At 30.6% G+C, this 22687-nt stretch overlaps 1 protein-coding gene across 11 annotated transcripts in view; it reads left to right on the top strand.

The window, feature by feature from the left end:
• Positions 1-22687, top strand: part of LOC119671536 (MAP kinase-activating death domain protein) — a 30996-nt gene that overhangs the window by 5197 nt on the left and 3112 nt on the right. For 2 of the 11 annotated variants that reach the window (XM_038082216.1, XM_038082214.1), the window contains 14 exons: positions 66-160; positions 265-448; positions 535-1425; positions 1491-1694; positions 8169-8508; positions 8575-8966; positions 9028-9504; positions 9960-10076; positions 10274-10531; positions 10647-10886; positions 11107-11379; positions 11440-11607; positions 14993-15001; positions 21728-21800. In XM_038082216.1, coding sequence (XP_037938144.1) covers positions 66-160; positions 265-448; positions 535-1425; positions 1491-1694; positions 8169-8508; positions 8575-8966; positions 9028-9504; positions 9960-10076; positions 10274-10531; positions 10647-10886; positions 11107-11379; positions 11440-11607; positions 14993-15001; positions 21728-21800 — 3721 coding nt within the window. Of the gene's footprint in view, positions 1-65; positions 161-264; positions 449-534; positions 1426-1490; positions 1695-1866; positions 1930-8168; positions 8509-8574; positions 8967-9027; positions 9505-9959; positions 10077-10273; positions 10532-10646; positions 10887-11106; positions 11380-11439; positions 11608-14992; positions 15002-21727; positions 21801-22687 lie in introns of all 11 variants that reach the window. The other 9 variants (XM_038082218.1, XM_038082215.1, XM_038082217.1 and 6 more) reach the window with 6 other exon arrangements.

Here is a 22687-nt window from a genome sequence, read left to right as displayed (position 1 = left end):
GTTTATTTTAAAAACTCTTAATATTTTTATTATTATAATAACGTTTAATTCTATTATAAAAATAGGCATTAACGTCAATGTCAGCCTCTAATCAAGCAATATCAACCCAACAACTTTTACCATCAGTACGTGATAGTCTGACAGAACCACCATTATTGAGGTAAGTATAAACAAAGTTCTAGTTCTAGTCTATTCGAAAATTGGTTAGTTTTTTATTCCTCAAAAGCACAAATCTAGTTTTAAAATATCTTCTACTATTTTCAGTGTATCTCAAGCTCGATTGCCAATGCAATCTCCTTTGCAATCAGCATTTACAAGTCAACGTAACTCTGTTTCAACACAAGGTGCTTTATCGCGTCAACCAAGTCCGATGAATTCGCCTGCTCTGAATCCTTTTATATATGGCACCGATGTAGATTCTGTTGATGTCGCTACTAGAGTAGCAACTGTAAGTCAATTTTCAAACTTTTTTCTTATTTTTTTTTTATTACTTAAATAAATTCAATTTTATAAATCTTATATACTACTTCGCAGGTTCGTTTCTTTAACTCACAAAATACTTTGGCTAATTTTGCTGAGCATACGCGTACACTACGTTTGTATCCACGTCCAGTTGTCGCCTTTCAAATAAACAGTTTCTTACGTTCGCGACCACGTACTTCACAGTTCCTAAATCAATTCGCGCGTACACAGGCAGTGGAGTTTCTCGCTGAATGGTCATTGACGCCAACGAATGTTGCTTTCTTGCGTGTGCAAACTGGTGTTATGGATCCTATGCAAGTGGGCGATAAGCCAAAATGGTTTGCACAATCGCTCACACCAATACGTTTTTCTGTATGGGATGATGGCAGTTCACTTAATGGAGCATTACGTTCGCTTAAGCAATTGGAATGCCAACCTACTGATGAAAGTGGTTCAGATTCTGAAGGTGCGGAGAGTTCCAGCTCATCGTACTCATCACTTAGTGACTTTGTTTCTGAAATGGTTTCATCAGATTTATCACCAAGTATACATGATGTATTTGGTTCCCATAATCGTCCGCACAATGTACCTCAGACACTGTCATCTAATTTAGATCCGGCGTTAGTTTATCATCCACCAAGTAAATTACAGTACCCAGAAGGTACGATTGAGCATGTTAGTTCTAGAGATGATGATGATCGTGCAGATTCACCTGTTTCATCTTCATCAAGTCGTTCGGATTTAAGTTCTCCAAGTTTCAATCGAGATTCAGAGTTTGATTTTCCTGCAAAAACTGCTGGCCCCTTTGAGCTAGCGGCACCTGTAGCTATGCGTTTAGAAGCCACCATTAAAGCGGCTAGCATTGATAATGAAGCTGATGGTGTAAAAAGTACTGCACCCCATAAATTGCAGAAAAACGAAAATGATTTAGAACGTACTGGATCGGAGAAAAAGAAAATTCCTGTAATTCTTTATCATATAAATTAAAAATATAATAGTTACATTATTTAATTGCTAAACTTTTCTAGACATCTATAACACCACCTGTAAAACAGCCAAATGTATCTAATATATTAGCACGTACTGGTAGTTCCGGTTCGAGTTCAGGCAGTCCTGGTCGTCAAGGGTCACAAGGTTCACTTTTTGAAAACTTTGCCTCGCACGCAAAAGAACTTGTTCGTGAAACTACACGTCAGAGTAGTCAAGAAGGATTACTAGCACACATGGATAAGGTCGGTTACTTTAAATAAAACTAATTATGTTATATATAACTGTGCTAAATGTTGTTACTTTATTGTTTTTATTTAAATTATTTTATTTAAAATATTTTATTTTGTTTCCGTACTCAAAAAACAAAAAACACAATATCGGTTTTTACGTGAAAAAACAAATTAAAAACCGTAGCAATCGGTGGAAGATAATATTACCGAAGACATTGACGAAAAAGTGCGTCACACATTTGAAAAGGTTTGTAATCGAACATTTAAAAAGCAGGACTTGGTTCTTCCTGCTCTTAAGTCACATTTGCTCACAAATTTCAATTTTCTTACTTTCACAGTAGTTCAAAATTTGGCACTCGCAATTGGCTCCACTATTTTCAGTTAAACTAAATTTAAATGAAAATTAAATAAAAAGTATAAATATTTTTAATAAGAATTAAAATTGATTTCTCTAGCAATATTTATTAAGATAAAAGCTAAGTATAACTCTGATAGGAATAATATCAGTTGCAATTGTTTGACAGTTCCGAATCAATATTGGATTTAATAACCAATGTTATACGAAAGAATAATATTCATTATTATTTATATCAAAAAAATTAAAAATTCTGATAATTTTTACATATAAACTAGTAATTTCACTCATTCTTTATCATATTATTGTTATATATTACGTCCTTATTCGAGTATATAAGATATTTAATCTCATTGATATTCCAAATAAATATATTTGTAGTGGTATGGAAATATTAATTAGTTAATAAATAATTTGGGGATTATAACATATAACCTACAGCTTCAGTACATTTAACGATTATTTGAACTTTACGTATGTAAGAGGATGGCAGCCCTGACTGAAAAGGAAAAAGAAACAAAAGGAAAAAAACAAAAACGAAACAGTCAGTGAGTGAATGGTTTTTGATCGATCACCGCGTGCTAGCGTTGCAAGTATTAAACATTATAATTTCGTGTGTGTTTGTATTTCGATAAACAATAAAAACGAACTTAAACTCATAAGAGTGATCTATGGTTTTAATTTTATTACTCTTACAAATCAGAAGTGGGATCGTACACGCAAAAACGTGAGTGAGACTCCGCTGGGCAAATGTGTGTGCTCCGCTGACATAACGAAAAATTCCGCGAACGATCGGCAACGACACGTAAAAATAAACGAAAGGAATGAACGTATAAAATTCCTAAATGTGTGTGTAAGCGTGTGTGTACTGCGAACATTAGCGTTAGCGAAACGATACGAAACGTTGAAATAGTGAAAGCGAAACGAACTAAGAAAAAGAATATAAGTGAATTGACATTAGTAAAAAAAAAGGAACGCGTGTTGTACGGGTTACATAGATGGTAGAGAAATAATTTCAGTTCGTTGTGAAATTCAAAGCGGTTGAAACAAACATAATGCTGCGCGTAAAAATAAACAGTTTAAAGTTAACGGAATTAAAAGAACGACTGCACGAAGAAGGACTATCGACGGAAGGCCTTAAAAATGAACTAATTCTGCGTCTAAGTGAAGCCGTCGGGTCGGATAGTATCGAAGTGGCCAGTGCAAACGTACAGGAGCAAATTACTGAACTACGAGATATGTTCAGCTCAATGATGAATATGTTGCAAACAAGTCTTAACGTTGGTGCAACAAATACGCGCATTAATCAAGAACGATCGAATTCTCCAACTAGTAGCGCGGTCACATGCATGGCGCGTAGTCAATTTTCGGTGAAAGAGATTTCGGCAACAATTCCTCAATTTGACCCGACAGACGAAGCCTCGATTTCGGTCGAGCAATTTATAGAACGGGTAAATAAGGCCTACGCAGCATACCAGTGGGACGAGAAATGTTTGCTATTAGCGGTGTATAGCCAGTTAAAAGGCGCGGCAAAACTCTGGTTGGACTCCTCGGTGGATTTATATACGAGTTGGGTTGAATTATCTAAAGGCTTGCTTGACGAGTTTAGTAGTGTGCCAGATGAGGCTGTTACACACTTTAAAATGTCACAAACGATGCGAAAAACTAATGAAAGTCTCCTCGACTACTGTTTTCGCATAGGCGCGCTTGGGAAAAAATTTGGACTGAGTGAATCAGCTATTATCAAATATGCGAGAAATGGGCTTAAACAGCGTGAACTGCAAATTGCTATTGCAGCAAATCGTTTTAGTTCGATGCGTGAGTTTCGCCAAACAGTAGTTGATTACTCGGAAAATTTGCCGGTGCGTACGTTTAAACCCGAAAGAACAAATTTTGAAATGAAAGCAGATGGAAAAAGCGACAACGATAAGCGGTTGGTGTGTTTTAATTGCCAACAAAAGGGACACATTTCTTCGAAATGCCCACAACCACAACGTAGACGTAGGTGCGTTGACTGCCAAAAAGTACATTCTAGAAACGAGCCTGAAAACTGCGGCAAGAAAAGCGTAGGAACACGTACGACGAAAACTGTGAATAGGACAGTTATTCAAGGCAATCAGTTGGAGAAAGTTGTTTCGATTAACGATCATACATTCACGGCACTGATCGATACTGGCAGTGAATGTAGTATGATTAGGCAGATGGCAGCGAATTGTCTCAAATGCGTTAAAGAAGAATGTACCCTTAAGATAAATGGTTTTTGCGGTGGTGTTGTTTACGCACATACAAAAATACACGTTAACATGAAAATAGACAGCCTTGAGCGAGTTGTATGTCTGTACGTAGTAGACAACGAACTGTTGCAGGTGGATCTCTTGCTAGGGCAAGATATGTTAAAAAGTATGCGAATGACGGTGGTAAATGGGGAAACAACTTTTGAAAATGTATGCGGAAAACTTGTTACGAAAAACGAACATAAGCAGTTATGCGACGATAAAATCAAATGTGGAATCGATGAACGGTTTGTTAAAACTGAGTTAATTAGTTTAATGAACAAATACTCTGATGTGTTCGCAACGGGAGTAAGTGATATTGGATGCACCGACCTCATGGAAATGAATATTGAACTCGATACTAATATACCAATAGCCCAAAAACCGTTTCGTGTACCTGAACCGAAGAAACGTGTAATCGCAGATATGATAAAGGAATTACTGGATAGTGGCATCATAAGTAAATCTAATTCTGAATATGCAAGTCCCATAATTCTGGTGAAAAAGAAAAACGGTAGCGATCGGTTATGTGTAGATTTTCGACGGTTAAATCAGCATATGAAAAAAGAAATATTTCCAACTCCGAATATTGAAGAACAATTACAGAAAGCAAAACGTTTTAAATACTTTACGATCTTAGACCTAAACAGCGGGTATTATCAAATTCCTATTGAGGAAAATAGTCGAAAGTTTACTGCGTTTATTACAACCGAAGGATTATACGAATTCAAGCGAATGCCGTTCGGACTTAAAAATGCTCCGGCAGTTTTTCAACGTCTTATCGCTAAGATAAGGGAAACTGTAAAACCTGATGACATGATGAATTATATGGACGACATACTAATTGGTAGTGTAACGGTGAACGAAATGTACGAAAAATTAGAGCGTGTCTTAAGAGCGTTGGGTAAAGCGAAGGTTACTCTCAACCTAAGTAAGTGCGAATTTTTGAAAACTACCATTGAATTTTTAGGCCACGAGTTGAACCCAGATGGTATTGCGCCCGGAATGGCTAAAACAAAAGCTGTACGCGAGTTCAAAACACCAGAGAACGTCACAGAAGTCAGACAGTTTCTTGGCTTGAGTGGATATTTTAGAAAATTCGTGCCAGGGTATGCAGTTATTGGCGCTCCATTAAATCAGTTATTGCGAAAGGATCAAACGTTTAAGTGGACAAACAAAGAAAACGATGCTTTCGAAGAGTTAAAGGCAATTTTAGTCTCACGACCTGTGCTGGCAGCATATAGGGCGGAGGCAGAACATCAAGTACATACGGATGCTAGCGCTGTAGGTTTGGCAGGCGCATTAATGCAAAAAGAGTGTGCTGGATGGAAACCGGTTATTTATTATAGTCGAGCTACTACGGATAACGAAAGGAAGTATCACAGCTATGAACTCGAAACTCTTGCAGTAGTAGAAGCAATAGAAAGGTTTAAGTGCTATATATATGGGAAACGAATAAAAGTCATCACAGACTGTAACGCATTGAACACGGTCATGAGAAAACGGGAGCTTATACCACGCATTGCAAGGTGGTGGCTTCGTATTCAGGAATTTGACATCGAAATAGAACATCGTGCAGGCCAACGAATGGCTCATGTAGACGCATTGAGTCGTGCCCCAGTTGAAGCATCACGTGAGTTAGAAACAGCATCTCTACGAGTCGATAAAATACAAGTAAGCCATGATAATTGGCTCTTCGGAATGCAGCTTCAAGATGAATCCATCAAACAAACAGTCAATAATTTACGTAATGGCGATGCAACGGTTGGCAAAGATTTTATTTTACAGCATGGCAGACTATACAAAAAGATGAAAGACAAAAATCTTTGGGTGGTTCCAAAAGGATTGCGATGGCAAGTTGTGTATAACGCCCACGATAAAGCTGGACATTTGGGTCTAGAGAAAACGATTGCACGAATAAGCGAGCATATGTGGTTTGCTCGCATGCGTAACTTTGTAAAATCATATTTGAAATCTTGCATCGACTGCACATATAATAAGGTGCCAGGAGGTAAAAAGGAAGGCGAACTGCATATTAGCGAAATTGAACCAATACCGTTCCGAACCGTACACGTTGATCACTTAGGTCCCTTTCCGAAAAGCTCAAAACAAAAAGAGCACATGTTGGTTGTTATCGACGCGTTCACACGTTTTACAATTATTCGAGCAGTGAAAAGTACAGCGACACGACATGTAATCGACGTTCTCAGTGAAATAAGTAGTTATGTGGGAATGCCACAGAGAATTATATCGGATCGCGGGTCGGCATTCACATCAAAAGAATTCAAACGGTTTTGCAACGAGAACGACATTCAACATATATCTAATTCTGTACGAACACCACGAGCAAATGGCTTAGTCGAGCGATGCAATAGAACTATACTCTCTATGCTATTACCTACGATAAATAACGACAAGCGCTGGGACGAGTCCCTTCGTACGATTCAATGGTCGATAAACAGTATGCGCAATAAAACGACTTCTCGAACGCCACAAGAACTGTTGTTCAATTTTAAACCACGAGATATACTACAGAATAAGATAGTGCTTGTTCTACAGCGAGATGATATATTGAACGACAATCTAACGAACAATCTTAATGAAGCAGTAAAGCGGCTGAATGCAGAACGACTAAAGGCTAAACAACGTTATGACAAAAAGCACTCAACACCGACTAAGTACAACGTTGACGACTTGGTTGTGGTTGAATACGAGGCACCATGCACCGGCACCTCACGTAAACTCGAACCCAAATATAAAGGCCCATTTCAAATTACACGCGTACTAGGTAACGATCGCTATGTCGTGCAAGACATACCTGGTTCCCAACGTACTCAGCGCCATTATTCGTCGGTTTACTCCAGCGACAAAATGAAATCATGGTGTGCTTTACCTCAGTTCTGCGACAGTCAAGACGAAGGTGCTAACGAAGACGAAGGAAACAACTCGACAATCACGGATCGAGGACGATCCGAAGCAGCAGGAAAGGCCGAGCTGTAAGAGGATGGCAGCCCTGACTGAAAAGGAAAAAGAAACAAAAGGAAAAAAACAAAAACGAAACAGTCAGTGAGTGAATGGTTTTTGATCGATCACCGCGTGCTAGCGTTGCAAGTATTAAACATTATAATTTCGTGTGTGTTTGTATTTCGATAAACAATAAAAACGAACTTAAACTCATAAGAGTGATCTATGGTTTTAATTTTATTACTCTTACACGTAGAACAAGATAAGATTTCTGATATGAATAACAATAGCACATTGTGGGTTGAATTATCATCTAAAGGATCTACAAATCGGTTCAGGAGATTTTACAGTAAATAGTGAAACACTTAAGTAAATTTTTACATATGTGTTTAAAAATTTTAATATTTTGGTATTTATAGAACCTCAAAAAGGAATTTAAGATATTATTTAATATAGTTTCGTCTGTACTACAAATATATACATAAAAGATTGATGAAAAATCAATATCAAACTCTCAATCTCAAAATTTTTTAAATTAAATATAGTAAATATATATTATAAATTATATTATATATATAGTTACATATAATATAGCTATCTGGTGTGATCATATTCAGACATATTAAGAACCCAACATCTTTACATTTCATTTAAAAGTTATTCCTTCTTTCAATAAATAATATAAACGATTCCGTAGAAGTCACCAAAAATAAATGCATATTAAACAAATATTTAAATTTTTTCCATTTTCTATTTATTCTAATTTAAAAACAAAACTTTTTTAAATTACACATTTTGTTTTAAATTTTCTTCCTTAGTACATGAATTTTTATTTTTTGTGTAGAATGAGCGAGATCCTTTGTGATATGATATATTTTTATTCTTTCGCAATAGTTTACGCTTCATGCCAAAAAAGCGGCTGGTGAAGCTTCCAAGCAGGCATTGGAGGTTTCTAAACAGGCAGCTGGCGTTAGCAAAAATACTTTCGATGACTTGACTTATGTGGGCAAATCGACATTGGGAGATTTGACAAAGACAGCCAAAGAAGCTGCTACCAAGAAAGGAATAATTAAAATTGATGAGAATGCGAGTAGTGTAGGTGTTCCTACAACGCAAGTGGCGACACAGAAACAAGTCCAAAATACAGGCAACACATTTTTCTCATCTATCGGGACCGATTTCAATGGCTTAGCAACTTCAACTTCAACAATGTTTTCTGGAATGTTCGGTAAAAGTAAGTAATTCGATACAATGTTACCAAATTAAAAAAATTGTTTATTAACTCAAATATAATTAATAGAAAACCAGCAAAAACAAACCCCACAGCAACAACAACAACAAACCGCTGGAAGTACACAGCAAAAGCAGAAAACGGGTTTAAATTTTGATCCTTTTCCGGGTCGTAAGGGATTAGTTGAGCGCACGCCATTAATAAAACATGCTGGGCCCCGACAAACGCAAGAAGAGTTAGCAAGACAACAGAATCAAGAACGCTCGCACAGTGATTCAGAGAATCAAGCTTTTCTGAAAGATGTGACAAGTCAAGTATTGGCAGGTGAAGGTGTTGGTTGGCTTAAATTAAATCGTTTTAAAAAATTAATGGAGGACGAATCATATCGTACATTGGTACTTAGTAAACTGAATAGAACCCTGGAGAAAAAAATCGCACCTGATGATCATATAGACGATGTGGTTTGTAGACATTTGATGTAATGTAAAAAGAAATTATTTTATTTCTTGCATTATTTTACAGTGTATACCAAAGCCGGTGTGGAAAGGAATGTTAAAGTGCTTACAAGCAGTTAGTTCTGGCTTAGAAGTTACATTTTCAAATTTTGGATTAGGTGGTATGGCATCAGTTTTTCAAATGATGGAAATTGCACACACACATTTTTGGAGTAAAGAATTTAACGAAGCAAGCGATATGTCTTCTAGTTTACTATCCAGTCATGTAACAAGTCCAATGGGGAGTCGTGAAAATTTACGTTCACCTGCAAGCCCAAATGGTTCTCACTCAGGCTTAGGTAGCGAGTGGGCTTCCCAAACAGCTTCACCGCAGGAATCACGTAAAAGTTCAACACACACAGATCGAATGGGTCATACTACCGCTGCACGTAGATTGTCTTCCACTGAAAGTCAAGACGGACAGTCAACTACAGAAATGTTTAAAGATATGTTAGCACAAAAGCGCACAGCTTTGCTCAGCAAGTTAACGTCTTTCGATTCCGATGTAAGTGCTTATTGAAGTATAATTGTTTTCTGTAAATATAAAAATTACTATAATCAAAATATTACTTAGTTGTCTTAGTTGATGTTTGCTAACCATTTAACCCATCTAATTAGTAATCATTCACATATAGTATTATGCCTTACCAGTAATGTTGCTGCTTAAAACTGTAGACACAAACATTCCTTAAACACGTAGAGTCCAAGAACCTCATTTGCTTTTAGTCTGGTATTCGTTTAATGTAGTATGTGGTATATTGACTTTATAAAGACTTCAGTTGATTTAATATAGTTACTATTATATACTCGATATTATTGTTGTACTTAAACTGAATGCTTGTTGCATCATTGTTGTAATAGCTGAAGATTGTTGTGCTTAATATATACCTTAGGTACATAGTACTCGTATAGTCTTTATGTCTCATATGTGATATAAATACAATTGCATTCAATTCGTAGGGTGCTGGCTCTACGGGTGCTCTCTCCGTGGTCAGTGATCTCTTGCCAAGCGGTAGCTTGGGCGTACGAATGCCTGCCAGTTGTCGTTCAACTGTGTCTGATACTGAATACGAAAATGTAAGTAAATGCTAAGATAAGAAAAAAAAATTGAAGCGCTTGATCATGCTTCATTGATTATGGGCCCCTGAATTGGTCTGTAAAGTTAGATTTGAAATATTAAGCTGTACAAATTAATTTATTTATGTGTATGAAAAATTAACTGCTTAAAATAATATTCAAACATATAGTCAAGTTAATTGAATACTATCTTATAGACAACCACTTCGAAGGATTCAAAGCGAAGTTCAGGAAACCTTTGGTCAGGAAAATCAACACTAAGTGCAGGTTTCCGCTATACAGGTGGACATTTAATAAACACCTCATCTTCACCATCACCAGATAGCCCAAGAGTATATGTCTTTGAGGGCTTATTAGGTAAGGACCGTTCAAATTTGTGGAACCAAATGCAATTTTGGGAAGATGCGTTTTTGGATGCCGTAAGTCAAGAACGAGATATGATTGGCATGGATCAGGTTAGAGAAATATAATATTATTTAAATATGTTTTGTTTAAATTCGACGTGACGATAAAAAGAAAACTTAATAAATATTAAATATTATTATTTAAGCATTTTAATTAATATTACAGGGTCCCATAGAAATGATGGAGCGTTATAAAGCACTAAGTGAATCTGAAAGAAAACGTTTAGAACATGATGAAGATCGTTTGTTATCAACTATGTTATACAATTTGACTGCAATATTGGTTATGCTGAATGTTAGTAAAGAAGAAATACGCCGCAAAATACGTAGACTGCTTGGAAAGAGTCATATAGGTTTGGTATACTCTCAAGAGGTCCACAATTTGGTAGATCAAATCAATAATTTGGTAAGTAAGAAATTATACAATACTTTATTTTATTATTATGACTGCAATATTTTATAGAATAGTAAAACAGTGAATAGTCACTCAATAAATTATCTGACACTTATATTTGCTTATCTTTCATACAATGCATATAAATGGAATATATGTATATTTTATATTATATGTTTATCATTAAATTAAAAAAAATTTTACGTTATTATTATGTTTGCTCATTTCTTAGAATGGGAATGGAATTGATTTGAAACCTCTTGGATCTAGACTTTTGCATCGCCAAAGTTTTACCGTACATCAAGGCGTTGATGCTACAGGACCTTTACGTTTTATGGAAGTGCGTGATGATGGTTTAGTACTACGCTCAGTGGATGGAACAATTGTTGAGCGCTGGTGGTATGAACGTTTAGTCAACATGACGTACTCACCAAAAACAAAACTACTTTGCCTGTGGCGTCGAAATGGCGGACAGACGCAATTGCATAAATATTACACTAGAAAAGTTAGTATCCAAAATTAAAAGCCATCTATTAAAAGTAAAGTTTTTATCCTTCATATGAAGTGCAAAGAGCTTTACAACTGCATAAAAGAAGCTATGGAACGTGGTGGTACCCCTACTAACGTACCCGAATTAGGTGGTGAGTTTCCCGTACAAGATATGAATACAGGTGAAGGTGGTCTTTTACAAGTGTGCCTCGAAGGTGTTGGTTTGTTATTTGCCAATAGTAAGGTGAGTGAATATATTTTATGGCTGATTTTATTTTGTAAAAATTTGAGACTAATAATTTTATTTAAAAAAAAACTACATATATTATATATAAATTATTTAGTCATGTATGAACATTTCGTATTCGTATTTTCTGGGAAGGTGAAACCGTTTTTAAGAATTTTTAACGTCTCTAAATGTTTTTATTTTTTATGACTTAACAATATTGTAAAGCTACGTTACTTTTTATTTATTTATATATTTTCCTTTCTTATTTAATTATATTTATTTATTAAACATTTTGTAAAAATAATTATTCATTACTTAATTTGGTTTTATTTATAAAATTTTACAAACATTTGTAATTGAAAAATACAAAATTGTAATGTTTGTATTAAAAAGCAAGGACCTTCTCAATTATATTATTACAATCATCATAGATACTTAATTAATAATATTTTTAATTATTTCGAATATAAATAAAAAACGAACACATTTTTATTATAATTTTATTTTCTTCAAATCTTAACCATTATTTATTAATTTATTGTTATATATTTGAGGTTTAAGACACAAGTACTTAATGAAGTTAGAACTGATATTATTGCTTTTACTCTCAGTTAAATCAAAATTTGATTTAACTTTGATTTAATTTTCTATTTTTGAATAGAAAATTTGAATACTTATAGCTTAATCAAATTTAAATAATGAGAGGCAATAGGGTAGGATAGGTATAAACGGGGTACTAGATCCCAACGGAGCGGAGTACTGCGACCATGATTGATCTTTTGTATTGCAAACAGACCCTCCAAACGTTGAGGCTATTTGGAATGCTAAATTTATTTTGAAATGATTAACTCATTAAGTTGACATCTTTAAAGTGGAACTGAATATATTTAAAATTTCAACAGATATTAGGGATGTTCAAAATTATCAACCTTGAGTTTTAAATATCGGAAGTCTTTGTAGCCTATGATGCTCTATAATTATGGCGTATTTTTGATTTCTAAACTGGAAACAAAATGTTCTTTATATAATACATACCCAAGTTGCAAAACTAAATATTTGTATAATTTATTATCGCAATAAGAAAAAATTATTCAGGTCTAACAATATTTTATGAATTATTAATATTTGTAAATTGATTAGAAAAATAACACTATTACTCCGTTCTTAAATTTTTTTGAATTACCAGTCTTCACTTCATTTATATAAATGCTCTTCAAGAACGGTGACAAAACTCTATTAAGGTAACCAACGAAGAAAACTTTTAACTGGTTCCGTGTTGTTTGAAATTACAAAAAACGGGAATCCATTTTAAGTGAAAAATGAAACAAAATTTATTTAATAAAATGTATTAATATTTTTCAAAAGAAAACTACTCAGAAACCATGAAGCTACTCAGTTATCATGTATACCTTTCAAGGAAAAGTACACATGATCTTCGCAACACTTGTTCTTTGGAGGTTACTTGCCTTTAATTTTTTTAAATTACTACAAATATTCCTTGATATATATTACTTCTAATGCTATTTGTATATCTTCTATAAAAAAATTGTTCTTATGCCTCACGTAGTAGGTTTTCATAAAAAGTAAATAATTACCAACCACACAAATTATATTTATTTCAATATTATTTAGAAAATTATGATTTCTTTTATTTTATATATAATAGATTTAAAATTTTTTTATATTTTATGTTCACATAATTTTAAATTTTCACAACAATAATTTTGTATATAGAAATTTATCATTATACAAATATTTAAAATCATTTAAGTTCCAATATCTTTTCATATACAAGTATCTTTTGTTTTTGTGTACTCATCTTAAGAGCGTAGCTTTCATTTACATTTGCTCCCACATAATAATCATCATAATTGCATTATAATAAAATATACTCGTACATACATATATAATCATTTGAAAATTTAACCACATAATTAATCATCTTAGCATATACCTACATAATTTTTAATTTTTTATTTTTGTATGTAAAAGCATCTTAAGCTTAAAGATTTACAAAAACCGCAAATTAAGCAAAATTTATGTTAATTTCTATTTAATTATAAATTTTAAAAACTTATTCGTATGATACAAAATTCATAATATGCTAGTGAATGTACTGAATGCTATATTCATATAATAAATTAAATTTATTTATTAAATACAATTTTTTACATTTTTCCTGTATTTATTTATTCTTACGATTAGAAATTTGTAATATAGGACTAAAGAGGAAAACCAAAATTATTTTAATATCATTTCGGTTAAGATTTTTATAAATGAAAATAGAATTAAAATTAAAATTAAAAGAAAAAGAATCTCTCATATATGTAATAGTACATTTAGACATGTAAAAGAATTTTATTTACTTTACCTCTCTCTCTCTCTCTTACTCTTACTCTCTCTTACTCTCTTTATTTCTTGCTATCGTTTAAGTTCATTTATTATTAATACTTAAGCGTAATAATTTAATTAAAAACTAATTTTTATACTTAGTTAATTGTAATTTTAATATTTAATTAGTAAGTTTAAACAATATCAAATCAAATTCAAAAATTATAATAATTTATAGAAGAACTTGTAAGGTGATGAGTGGTATTTTCAAGCGCGAATTTATTAATTAAAAAAAGTCATTTTAATTAATTTATTATTTGCTGTAAATATTTTTAAACAAGTTTGCATAATTTTATATACATTTTTTTATATAATTAATTAATAATTAATTTTTTTTAATATATTTTTTTATAAAAGTTTGAAATTAAAAATTTTTTAATAATCTTATTTATTGTTTCATTTTTAAAACTCACCTGTTAGCAATTTCATTTACCTTATTTCACTATAAGTGGAATAATCTTTCTAAAAAATAAAATTTGTATTTTGTCAAATCCCACTAAAACTGAAAAAATTACAATTTATTTCAATTAGTAAAATGTTTTCAGAATTTTCTAAATTGGTAACTTTTGAGATGGTCCTTGTGTACATTCGCTATTTTATATATAAGCGTATAATTTACGAACATTTATTTTAATTATTAATTTTTTATTATTAATTTCTTATAATCATAATCAAATAAAATCATAATTTTAAGTTAGCTGGCTTATTTTCTTTTTATTTTATTATGTTTATTATACATTTTTTCATAAACTATGTTTATAACTTACTTATTTTTATATTTTGTTTAAATGAAAATTTTTTAAAAGACTATAAACAAAGTCATTACAATTTTTGTCATAAAACTTTTTTACTTTGGTTAAAATTTATACTATTTTTTTTTTATTAAATTTTGCGGATCGCTGCCGCCCTATTTTTGGATACGTTAATTCCTACGTTTCTTCGTTCATTGCTCGAATTTGTTCGATTGGTCTTCCATGAAAAATCATGCATTAAATTAACAATTTAAAAGGATTTCGAGGTACTGCAAAAAATATCTTGTTCTTATGTTTTCTTGATTATTTAAAGTAAATTTTTAGCAATAAAATTTTACAAATTAGTAGTTAAAAATACACACGTCTATGTTAATTAATTTTTTTTATTTCACAATAAAAATTTTAAATTACTTTAATTTAAAATTTTTTTACATACGGAATACTTTCCAAACATTTGAAATGCCTTTTTATTAAATTGAATACAGTTTTTACTTTAATGCTATATTCTTTAAACTTAATAATATACTTAAAAACGTTGAATTCTTAAATAAACACGAAATCTATGATTAATTACATACAAACTTAAACCAAACCAAACCACTCACCACAACAGCAATAAACTTCACCTCATTATCAGAATTTTACCTAAAGAAATTTTTAAAGTTTATTTTACTATAACTTATAGTATTTTTATTATTTTTATATTAAACATATTTGATTTAACTTTGCTTTTAATGTTACATATTAGTATTAGGTGTATAATAAATGTAAAATATTAATTTTTTTCAAAATAAGTTTAAGTATAGAGATACTTTTTTTTGGTGAGTTTATTTAACATTTAACAGCACATTAACATCACCGCAATTAACTCGATAAATAAGTGTCATTATTTTTTAAGAATCCATATAGGAATAAAACTCCCCGGGAATCAGGGCTCTATTCTTTACGTATTTTTTGCTCGGATCAATCTTGAGGTCCCTGAGGATGTCATTCATCCTAATGTATCATGGTACGAAAAGTCTTCTCAGAGCCTGGCTTTGTGCAATTTCTAGCTAAGTTAATAGAAAAGTTAAATTGCTGTTTTAATAGTGAAGTTGCTGTTTTAATGTTAATAACAAAAATTCCGAAAGATCTATGCAACAACATCTCCGATTTAATATCCGTCAACCCCATTCAACTATTACTTTCGTAATTGCTGCTTATGAAAAAAGAAGAAAGCAAATATCTATTTGCTGTGTTAGTGCCTGAGCTCGACCAAAAGGCGGGCATCTACTTGAGTTCTTTCTTTCTAAAATATCTGTACAACATCCATAGTTAATGTCTTTACTACATTATCTGCTTCATTAAAGCGATAACGGGTTTCCCGGTTCAGAATATGGTTCTTTGGAAACAGTGAATGTATCTACATATACAAATTACGAACTATAGTATCAATTCTATAGTTCATCTCGCTAATTCTACCTTTAACGATGAGATTTATAAAGTGACAACCCTAATTTTAAATAGGGTTAAGCAAAATTTAAGCAACCTCTATATCTTCTTTATATACAATATATATTCAGCTGTTCTTAAATAAAACCTGTTTCTTAAGGTTGCTTGAAACTATTCGTCTTGGGACTTGGGTTATGCGTCGTTATGCAGATGATCAAATGATCACAGATCACCAAATTTCTTGTTGGTTTCAATATTAGTTAAAAAATGAAAAGAATGACCTTACTATGTTTACCCTTTCAATTATTGAACTTCATTACTGATACCCATTTGTTGAGTTAGTTGCGGTAGTGTAAATGTATAAACAATTTTGAAAGGACAAGAAGTGTAGCCCAGGAATAAAGTACTAATTGCTTTAATTTTATTCCTCAATATTATTTTAAAAAGGAATTTTTAATGACCTAAGTTAAATAGACAGTTTCACAATTATATGCAATAACTAATCAACTAAAAGTGAAACAGTAAGCTTTGGAATTTATATTAAAATTCTTTTATCTTATTATATAGTCAAAAAAAAATTTGTAATCAAGTACGGTTTGTATTTAAAAGTGCAAAAAAATCAATGAAATGGAGCAATTATCACTACTGTGTTCGCTAACAGCAGATGAACTGTTAACCCATCATGTTAACTTATCTGAAAAATATGAAAAATTAATAATTGAAAATGATAAAAACAAACAACTCATATTCGAGCAGAAACGTGATTTGGAAACTGCCACTGTCAGCCTAGATTTCCTTGAACGTGGATTGGAACAGTTCATAAATTGCAATGTCGATGTAGAAGATAAGCTCCGCAAGCGTAAAACTGGTAAGTTAGCAGACGTTAACCTTCAAGAAGACTATGATACAATCTGCGTTAAATATAAAAAACTACGTGAAAAGTTCGATTCAGCTTCTATGGAAAAAATAACTAAGAATATACCTGCTGATATGTTTGAATTAATAACTTACTTTATTAAACGAATCCAATTGTTAGAACAGCAAAATGACGAGTTATTACAGAAATTAAAAGAATCTGAGAAATTCAATATACAATTGAAACTCAATTTAGTTGAGCGTGAAAAGAATATAATGACTTTACAAGACCAAATTTTCTGTTTGGAAGAACGTTTGGAGGAAAATTATCAAAATATGATAAAAATTTTTAACGAAACTGATTTTGAAAAAAATCGCTTAAAAGCTGCGAATATATCGATACGCAAGGAATTACTTGCTTGTTGTTCTATTTTCTCTAAAGCAGATATCTCCTATCAAGATGAATGTAATGAAAGATTACTTAACTTAAACCAACGTTATGACGCACTTCAGTTAAAATACCAACAAACTATAGATCTTCTAAGGGACTTGGCTAGCGATAATGATTTGATTTGGTTTAATGAAATGCTGAACTTATGTAAAACTGAAACTGATGACCTTAAGAGTCAGTTGCTCAGCATACGCTTACAAAAGTCAGGCTTAGAAGAACAACTGCGTAATTCAGAACAAGATATGGCTCGCTATCGGTTTGAGACGCTGAAACATCGCTGCGCTATACTTGATCGGGAAAACGAATTACGTGAAAATAATATTGAATTTGAACCAATTGATTACTTGAAATATAACATTACTCAAGAGCTTGATTTAGATGAACCATGTATCACACACATCTCCCAATCGCAAAATGAAGACAATTATGTTTACAATCACCAACTACAAAATATTATCAGCGTAAACAATTCATTTGAAGAAGAAAGAAGTTCAATTACATTGCAGGATATATCTTTCGATCAATTTCACTGTCGTCTCGCGGCAAATGAAATTACCAGAAGAGGAGTACAATGTGACAAAGTTTCGACTCCTTTATGCAAAGGAGTTGATCTTTCTTCCCGATTGCAACTCCGCAACTTCAGTAGCTTAAATAAAATCGGCAAGAAGCAAAATAATTCAGTTGAATTGCAGGATACATCGTTAAGTAAAATTCTCAAACTGAAACCATTAATTGATTGCAATCCAGATGTTAATGAAGCTATCAGAATAAAAGCAGAATGTGATAAAAATAAGTCTTTTGGATACACCACTGATCTGATTCCCAAAAATGACAAGAACATAAAATCAAGATTTGTTTGTGGAACAAAAATTGTCACTACAACGTCTGACACGACCAAATATTCCCATTCCCTTAAAACCATCACAAACACAACAAGCTGTAACTTATTGAAGGAAAAATCATTTTCCCCTCAGCTTGATATTTCACAACAGCCGTTCGATCCATATGAAATGAAAAACAACAAATCCAATGTTATTCCAGAAATCCAACGAACCGAATCTGACTCGTCGGACGATGATTTTTAATCTCAAAGCGAAATCTAAACTGACTTGGGATATTTTTATTTTTTTGAATGCACCTTTTTTCAATTAATATTATAATGGTCGATTTTTTTTTTATTTTTTTTTATGTTTTGTTCATAATAATTTTTATAGAAAAATGAAAATTAACAATAAATAGATAAATGAAAAGTATTATTTAGCATTATTTTAAATTATTATTATTTATAGCATAAAATTTAAATTATTATTTTGACGATGGAATATTTAGTATATATTTTTATTTTATACAGGAATAAGATATGTTATTTCTGTTATTATTAGATTAATAATATTATATAAAAGTTATACAATAATAATATTCTTTTAATTTCCTGAATTAAGTTTTTATATATATTACTATTAAGAGTAGTAATAATTTGAATATTTTTTTTTCATATGGGTGTATATATGAATATTAAATTAAATATATGTATGCAAAGTTTAGAGTCTTGAGCTTGAGTATTATATTATATTTTATATTTTTTTGCTCATTAATATGAAATATACATATTATGTTTATGTGAAATTTAAATAATTTTACTCATAAACTTCTTCAAGTGATATTTAATAATTGAAATTGTAATAATAGGTTTCTTGATTTAATATAAATATGAAATATAAATAGTAATAATATAATTAATATATTTTATAATGTACATTAATATATAATAATAAAATATATTATTATATTAATATACATATAATATTAATATTATATTATATATATTAATTGAACATTATTTTTTTTTCTTGTGTAGTTCATAAAGTTGTATTTAATATAAGTATATTAAATAAAAATATATATATAAATATTTAATAATTATGAGCATAACTGTACTTAATTTTTAAAAGCCGTGTTTTATTTTTTAGTTTTTGTAATACAAACGCATTTAGAAAAAAATATTGATAATTTCGTTTCTAATTTTCCACACGTTCCACTGTTCCATTTAAGTGGTTTCTATCGAATACGTATTGAAAGTGTTGCCAATACATTTTTTAAATTATATGCGTTTATTTTTTTAAATACTTATCTAAACACACATGCCTTCCAAATAGAATGCGGTTAATGTTAAAAGTCATTACAACATATTTAATTAGAATTGTTATATTGTATTAAACTTTATACAAAATTATATAGTTTGATAAGAGCATTACTTCCAATATTTTATTTAACTTTATATTTATATTATTAATTAAAACATAATAGTACTATTATCTTTAATAATATGTAACTAATAATGGAAAAAGAATATATTAATTATATTTAAATAAGTGATTATTATTAATTTATTTATATTTTGTTTTGTTTATTTTACTTTATAATAATAAGTTTTTCTTTTTGAAAACAAATATACAAACATGGCAAAGACACAAACAAATATTTTAATCGAAATCACAAATTTATTATAAACTTTTTACATACAAAACAAAAGAGAAATTGAGCGCCTCTTTCACACACTTTAGTAGTTACTGTCAAAAAAATTTCGAATATTAATTTAAAATTAAAATTAAAACGTTTATAAATATTAGTAATTAATACGAATGTTAGAAAAAAAAATTTGTTTATAAGCGAACTAATGCGTTGAAAACTTAAATGAAAACAACATAAAAATTGTTATTGTTATTATTTTTGCTTGTGTAGATTTACTGTATAGCAAATTTAACGCAAGTAGCTTGTAGTTAATTAACATTTAAATAAAATTTTAAAAACTTTTGAATTAAATATTTAGTTGGTTTCTATTTGATTACAATTCTCAGTTGGTTTTAATTTCAAAAAATTTGCATTTTATAACTAAAACTTATTTATATAAATAAAAATACTTTTAGTTTGAGATCTGTATTAAAAAACACTTCTTTTAATATTAATTTTCTAAAAACACTTATGGTTTCTAGTCAAAATTAGTTGAGGCCAAAATTGAATATAATTTGGAAAATGTTAAAGAAAAATTCTTATATTTATTCTGAAATCAAAATATTTCTATTATTTTTGTTTGGTACTATCGCATGTTGTTAGTGTTAGTAAATAACGTATTTAATTAGTAAAAAAAAGTTCTCAGTTTATTGTTTTGTTGAAACAATTTAAATAAGAAAATTGCTATTTTACTACAGCAAATCCCCGCTCCACATAATTTGTTATAAGAACTAAGTTACTGCAATTAACCCTGCTGTTCACCAAAAAGCGGCTGTTATCATATATATTGAATTAATACAAAAAAAAATTATTTTTATACATTTAAAAAATATCATTTAAATACATTTTAACGGCATATTTGCGTTTAATTAAAAACCCTTAAATTTGATATTATTTTAAGAAGGACATCACTAATTACACCAGATGTACGCGTTGCTTATAATTTTAATGAAATGCTTTTGTTCAAAAAAACATTTTAAATGAAAAATATAAAATTTCAGTTTCAATAATATATATTTAATATTGATTTTAGTATGTTTAAGACCATCTCACAAGTGCTAATTAGAGTTCATTGACATCAAGAAAAAAGGTTGAAGAACCAACATAAGAGTACATACTTAATGCTCGCTTTAATTAAAATTAATAAAAATTTTCTATATAAAATTTTTTAATTTTTGTTAATTTTATTTTTAATTATTTTTAATACAAATTTTTATACGAAAACGATCAATTTTAAAAATTGCTTATCACATCAAAGCTTAACTCACAAAAACTTAGATTTAGTGGCTTGCCGTAGCGCTCAGAATACACTTTTGAAGCTTCATAATTTTCACTTAATTTTTGATTTTTGATTTATTTCAACTTTTTTTATTTACATTTTTTTCAGAATTTATTTATTTTTTGCTTTATATACATGCTTCATTAGTTTTAAAAAATTAGATTAATTAATTACTAAACAGATATTGTATTTAAAAGTGCGTTAATTAGTGCTCTAAGTAATTACAAATGCTTTCAGTATTTCAATATTAATTTTAAATAAAAGTAGCTTTCGCTTAAAAAATCTGGCAAAAGAAAATGCATGTTGTTCAAAAATTTGGCACAAAAAAAATTATTATTTCTGGTAAAAATAGTGTTTGCCTATTATTTTCATATACGAGTATGAAATTTAATCAAGAAAAAATACAAAAAATATTAGTTTTATTTAGTCTGTAACGACATTTAACGATTTTAAAATTAATTTCAGTTTTTTGTGCGTTTGGATCACATACGAAAGTGCTTCACACAGAAAGGTGGCATTTTCGTTTTGGAGGAATATAGTAAGTAAATTCGCTACTTATTGGACATATTATACTTCTATATAATTTATTTATTTGCCAAATAAAACTTTTTAAAGTTTTTTATTGTTTGAATATCTAATATATTTGGTTGGACACAAAGTATTGAAATCTATTTACTTAGAAAGAGTAACTTCTACTATTTATCTAGTAATTACTATTTTATTTAATAGATGACCGTAGTCATAGTCAATGGCGACTGAACGCGTCGAAAAACTAAGCACTAAAAATGTGTCCGACATATGGTGCAATAAAAAAAAGACCCATAAGAATGATGTCAGCAAATGAATATGATTTTCTGGCTTAAGTAACTTTACCTTTGGTATCCATGTATCTATGGCTAGCTATTTTGCGTAACCCCTATTTCCATAGGAATTGAAGCGTTTACAACTCCCACTGACCATTTTAGTAATACATTGCTCTTTTATTTAATTATTTAAACATCGCTGAAATACTCTTCTCTAACGAATGATGGCAGATATGCATTTGAAACCGCGTCTATTTTAGAAAGAAGTGCTTTTATTATCATTTTAGCATATCCATATTTCTCTTTTCCTAAAGAATAACTGCGATCAATAAATGCTACTATCAAGTGCCTTATTGGCCGCAGCCGCTGATTTAGATGTTGCAACCAACTCTTTTTCTTTAAGTTTCTTTGCCCGTTTTACTACTTCAGAATCTTCAAACTGTTATCATGTGGTCATAATATCTTCTTTAAACCGGTTTGCATATTTCAAATTCGAGGCGATAAACTGTCCTTTCTTTTTAGTTTTAGCCCAAACGAACCGTTTTACATTCACTATTGTCGACTTAAACTTCTTAGTAACTAAGTAATGAACTGATTTTTAATCCTATTTTAATAGACTTAG

The sequence above is a fragment of the Teleopsis dalmanni genome, chromosome 1 (assembly GCF_002237135.1).
Source record: "Teleopsis dalmanni isolate 2A chromosome 1, ASM223713v2, whole genome shotgun sequence".
Taxonomy (NCBI): Eukaryota; Metazoa; Arthropoda; class Insecta; order Diptera; family Diopsidae; genus Teleopsis; species Teleopsis dalmanni.
The sequence above is the reverse complement of the archived record's forward strand: the minus strand, read 5'-3'. Positions and strand labels throughout refer to the sequence as shown.